Source organism: Austrofundulus limnaeus, unplaced genomic scaffold (assembly GCF_001266775.1).
Source record: "Austrofundulus limnaeus strain Quisiro unplaced genomic scaffold, Austrofundulus_limnaeus-1.0 Scaffold1, whole genome shotgun sequence".
NCBI classification, from domain to species: Eukaryota; Metazoa; Chordata; class Actinopteri; order Cyprinodontiformes; family Rivulidae; genus Austrofundulus; species Austrofundulus limnaeus.
The window spans coordinates 1,595,701-1,601,146 of record NW_013952403.1 but is presented as its reverse complement, the minus strand read 5'-3'; the positions used below and the strand labels follow the sequence as shown (position 1 = coordinate 1,601,146).

Here is a 5,446-nt window from a genome sequence, read left to right as displayed (position 1 = left end):
GGTTTGCACGTTGTCATAAAAAAGTGCTTTTAAAAACTTAGATTTTGATGGTTTGAGAGACATAAAGCCTAAATTCTGGACATGCTTTGCACGTGCTTAGACTTTTCTTGCACATTTGGATTTAGAGAGCATTTGTTTTTCTCTTGATTCCTTCACAATTATATTTGATGTCTGTAGTTTTTCGGTATGCAAAAGGCTCTTATCTGCTTGTCATGTAAACTATAATATTTAAAACTAACACACCTCTGCAGTTGCAATGAAACAAACTGAAAATKTTTCTTAAAGGTATTGTTTATTGGATAAGACAATAGGATGAATTCAGAGAAAAATGCAGAGCAATAAATCACAATCACCAACTTTTTAAGCTTCAAAAATTGCAACTGAACTGTGTCATTAGATTGCACTCCTGTTCTCATAGAAAAAATTAGATTTTTTMATCTGTCTTTTAGATCAATCATTCAGCATTATTTTTAAATTGTGGAGGACGGGGTTTGATTACCTGGTCTTTATTTATGAGTGCATCTTAAAAAACACTTCAGATCAAATGAAAAGATTGATTTATTGCCTCACAGTTTATCTACTGCTGCTAACATGCCGACAATAGTCTAGTTGAACGCTAACATTCAGAGAATTAAAGTCTTAGTAGAGTACAAATAAAAGCACAACAATAATAACAAAAAAGAAAAAAGACTGCTAAAATATACTTTAAACTGATTAGTTCCTTGTGATATCTTTAGAGCTAAAATGCTGTGATTAATCAGCCTCTYATAGGAAATTAAAAGGGTGAAAATGTGACCACTACTGACGAGGCAATGCCTTTTAGGAGAGAATCAATCAATCCTGCTTAGACTGACTCGTGTTTGATGAAAAAGAACAAACTACAAAAGCCTGCTTTGGTCTCAAAAAGTCATCTGGAATATTTATCAGAGCGAGTTTTCACCCACAGACACGGAAAAAAAAACAATCTAAACCTCAAACAGCTCCCACGTCAGATCCTCCCCAGCATGCGAGCGATCCACCAGTTGCACGGCATCACGATCTGACAAATGACCCGGCCTCCTTGGTAGTAGTACGGCCAGGGGTTGAATCCGCCCAGGGGCTCGTGGTAGCGTCGACAGTAGCGGTAACCACGGCGACAGTGCTGGCAGCAGAAGCCGCGGTCGTCCAAGTAGTGATCCAGCTCGATTCCAACGTCCCTCTGAAAGAGGACACACAGGCGCAGGCAGGGTTACAATCACACATATGACAAATGCCAGTCCTCCGGAGGCAAGGGCAGGGGAGAGGAGGAACGGGTGACGGGAATGGATGAGGCTGCTTTGGTTCTGGGTCAGCAGAATGCATGCACAGAAAAAAGAAGGCAAATGTGAGTGAAAAGATCAGAACGGATGTCTGTGAAAATACAAACTTGTGTCACATTTAACGACTGACAAAAAAGATCAAGACAACTGCACGTGGAGCAGGTTGAGAATAAAATACGTCCTTGACCTTKTTTGTTACGACGCTCGGGGCGGTGCGACAGGCGGCGAAATCAGTTACCACCTCCCTACCAGCTCTGTCTTCAGTCCAAGGGACTGTAAGTTGCTAGTTACCAACATAATTACACTATTTCTTTCATCCATGACCTCTTAACTCCCTCCAGTGAAGCACACACTGCACAGAAAACGGCTGCCCCTCCTCCAACAGAGCATTCAAATTATAGCTCCTCACGTCGCGATGCCCTCCCCCTGACCTTGACTTTAAGTGCAAGGCACATTCCTGAAGCAATTAGCAGAGTAATGATCGCCTAAGAAGGATTCTTTCATTTGCTCTCGCTGGCTGCCTCTGAATTTATAGCGGGGCCAAATGAAACCCAAACGAAAGGTAAATTGGGTAGAATTAATGGCCCTTAGATTTTTCCATTGTGCTGGTTGGTTCGTGCCCTCATTGACTCTTTGGGCTGACTGCCATGCTTCTGATCAAGAACAACTCCCAATGGGGTTCGGAGAAGTGCCACTTAACTTGCGTGGCGGCGGCGGCGGCGGGCTGAGTGGCAGCGGCTGCCCTCGGTACGCGTTCGACCACATTTCAATCTCGTTTAGTAAATGAATCCTCCGAGACGATCCGGCTCAGTCGTGTTAATCTCCTTGGGTCCAGGATGGCCTTCGCGTTCGGAACAAACCGGTGCGAGAATTCTTCCAGTGACTCAGCTACGTGCAGTCATGCAGAACAAAACACATCCACTGTTGGGAATAGAGAATGTGTGGAAAATGCTTTAAGAGGACCGGACCCCGAGGGGAAATAGAGCCGAGTCCCTTCAACCAACCCAAGTGTGGGAATAACCGGGTTTCTCGTGTCTATTCTGCAAGCTGCCGAGCAGTCGATCTCACTCTTTGTTTTTTTGTTCTGTGGGAGTTAGCTGCTTGGAATTTGATATAAAAGTTGGTTCTGCGTTCGATTTGAGCTCTGGTAAAGTGAGCAACATTACACACTTGTGAGACATATTTAAAACACATAGGGATGGGTGCAACAGATGATATCGAGGATACCKGCGTTTGATTTATGACTATGACAGGCCCAGCTAGGCTTTTAATGATTTATTGTTTCAGTCAGGTTCCAGGTCATCAGCTCCCAGGCAACAATCTGTTAGGGAAGCAACACGAAAGCTGTCAATGGACCAATGATAATCTTATCTCCTCCTCGCAGCCCAAGCTAGGATGTAACKAAGTTCGGAGCTGCAGCTCGGAAAATGAGGAAAATATTTTATTCAAATGATCTTCATCAAAACAAACAGCCAATAGGCAGCATTGTACCTTAAAGAGAATTAATCAGAGTTATCCTTTTAAAACGGAGGGTACATATTAATCACCTCGGCTTTGAGTTGCTGTCTCTGGTGGGAAGCTGTGACGATAAGAATAGTTCACCTTGGGAAATCTGAGACAGTCACTCACAAACAAGCAGCATTAATGAAGAGTAAAAGCCATTACCACCTTGCTGCATCTGATTTCATCACATATTCATGCTCACATATACACACACGCGCGCGCTCCCTCATGCAGGCACCTCGGCGCATATTACGAGACGCTGGATGCGAATGATTCGGCGGAGTAGAAAACTGTGTCAGTCATTCAATAAGATGTAACAAATCAAAGCATGACTCCTCTAATCTTCACACTTGTTGGTATTATTTCACACACACTGATCACCGCTCTTCATGAGCTTGAAGCACATGCCTGGATGTGCTATTAAATCTCAGAGCAGAGCTCATCACATTCATCCGGTGATCAAAACAGCAGAGATAAYGTTTCTTTTTCACGTCCTGCTTTGTATTCAAAAAGGTTCTTTTATTAATAGAAGTACACAGGATAGAGCGACGCCTGAAATGCTTTTGCTGTGAGTCTTGACCTCAGATTTTCATCTCGCTGTGCTTTACAGAGAGGTGGAACGACAATAAAATGGGATATACAGTAATTCAATAGCACATAGTCATGTATTTCAGCGTACTCAAAGTGATAAGAAGCTTTAGCCTCAGCATAAAGATTCCTCTGGAGTCACAAATGGCTTCTGCGTTTATGGATCTGAATTCCTTCAGCTTTTTACACCTCTATAATGCGTCTGACTGTGGCGCCTGCAGGTTGCCAAGAATTTAACAAGTTTAACATGCAACATGAACCCTTGAACATGGGCAGAAATTACAGAAACACATGCGTGTGGTTAGTTTATATCAGGGGCTTGTTTTAGATGTATGGGTCAAGAGCAGAGGTACGATCCTGTCAGGCATGTTGGAGGAAGGGGAGGGGAGGTTATTTAGCTRAAAATTTGCAGGGGACGCCTCTGAGACAACCCGCGCTCTGACATGGCGGCGCAGCAAAGTTCAGCAACATATATCTGTCAGCCTTCTGTCACAAGGACGCATGATGATTATTCTGCTTTCATGAGCGAGCGCTGAGGACAGAAGTGGCTCGGAGTTTCAAGCTTATGAAATGCAGATGAAGCAAATACGCAAATGTGACACGTGTGTGTGTGTGTGTGTGAGGGTAGGTGGGCGTTGGGGGTTCTGCTTGTGCGACAGAAGAAAAAAAAGAGGAGGAAAAACTGCGCGAGGTGTGTGCTCGTTTTCTGACTGTGTGCACATTTACATGAATCGGGGAGGGAAATAAATATATAAAGAAAGAGAGAAAATAAAAGCTTGGCTCACACATGTGGCATCCCACTGGCGTGAGCGAGAGTTCAGACTCCCAATTACAGACTGCTGCCTGGCCTCTGCTTGGCCACAAAGGCCTTTGTTATCACCAGACCCACAAACAGCGCCCGGACGTGCTGCTGGAATGGATTGCGGAGGTATGCATTACTCAGCTGATAGTGTTTGAGCGTTTCAAAAGAGAAGCCTGAGTTTTTTATTTTTATTTTTTTTTTTATCCCCTGGTATGTTTTAATTGCTGCATCTCCTGTCGCAGACACCAAGGGGGGAAGAAACGTCGAGCGGGGTGGTGGTGGGGTGTTCCGTGGATGAATATGATAAATGTCAACATTACAGGACATCTCATTTCTCTGCGCGTCTCTCACTGTTCCTCGTAGCTCTAACTCATTATCCTTGAAGTTAGCTGTAGTGACAACTCACCTGTAAGTGTCTAACTTGTGTGTCCGTGCTCGTTTTCTCGCTCCTGTGTGCATGGCTTACAAGTAATATACTCTGCAATGCGAGTTTCCCCCCTCACAGTCAGAGATAATTAATCGCACACAACTGAGCGATTTACATGCAGCACGGCAAAAAAATAAAATTAAAAAATTAAATAAAAAAATTCCACTTGGCTTCTCCGTTTATTTTATATGCTTTGATAATTAAAGCCTTATTAATAAATGCAACTTATCCACGCAGCACTGAGTGACCTTGGGAGTGTTTCTTTGTAGAGTACTGTCCACTGCCTGAATGGAAAAAAAAAGAAAAAGGAAAAAAAGGCACTAACGGGTGCTGTAAGGCACAAGTTGCTGCCTTTGAAAGGCTGGATATTCCTCTCAATTAATGGGGAGACATTAAGGAAGTCTTCAATGAACTAGCCTTACTTAAACAGATATATAGAGCAATTGCTATGCCCTCTGGTGCACAAAGTCAGTTTTAACATCAATTAGTGAGCAATTTATATGCAGAAAGAGTCGAGGCAGAGCTGGGGCTGATGGAAGCAGCTCACTGTATCTCCTACTGTGGTCCCTGTGAAGGAGGGTCTGACTTACATAGTCATTTACAGGAACGTGATCCAGGACATCCCGGGTGAAACGCTGACCTGGGACCTCTGCGTCAGGTGTGTCCTCCTCACCCTGACCCTCAGCATCTGAAATCACAGAAAAGGTTTTTTTAGCCAGACATATATGGAGCTAAATTGTAGCCACAACGTTTGTAAAAAAAAAAAAAGAAAACCCATACATACATACATACATACATACATACATACATACATACATACATACATAC

The 5,446-nt window shown here is 43.5% G+C and overlaps 1 protein-coding gene across 1 annotated transcript in view; it reads right to left on the bottom strand.

The window, feature by feature from the left end:
* Positions 1–275: 275 nt before the first annotated feature.
* The window catches only part of tnmd (tenomodulin), a 75,882-nt gene continuing 70,711 nt past the window's right edge, over positions 276–5,446 (bottom strand). Inside the window, exons 6-7 of the mRNA XM_014003889.1 lie at positions 5,209–5,306; positions 276–1,198 (exon numbers count right to left, since the gene is read on the bottom strand). Of these exons, the coding sequence (XP_013859343.1) occupies positions 989–1,198; positions 5,209–5,306 (308 nt within the window). The 3' untranslated portion in view covers positions 276–988. The remainder of the gene's footprint in view (positions 1,199–5,208; positions 5,307–5,446) is intronic.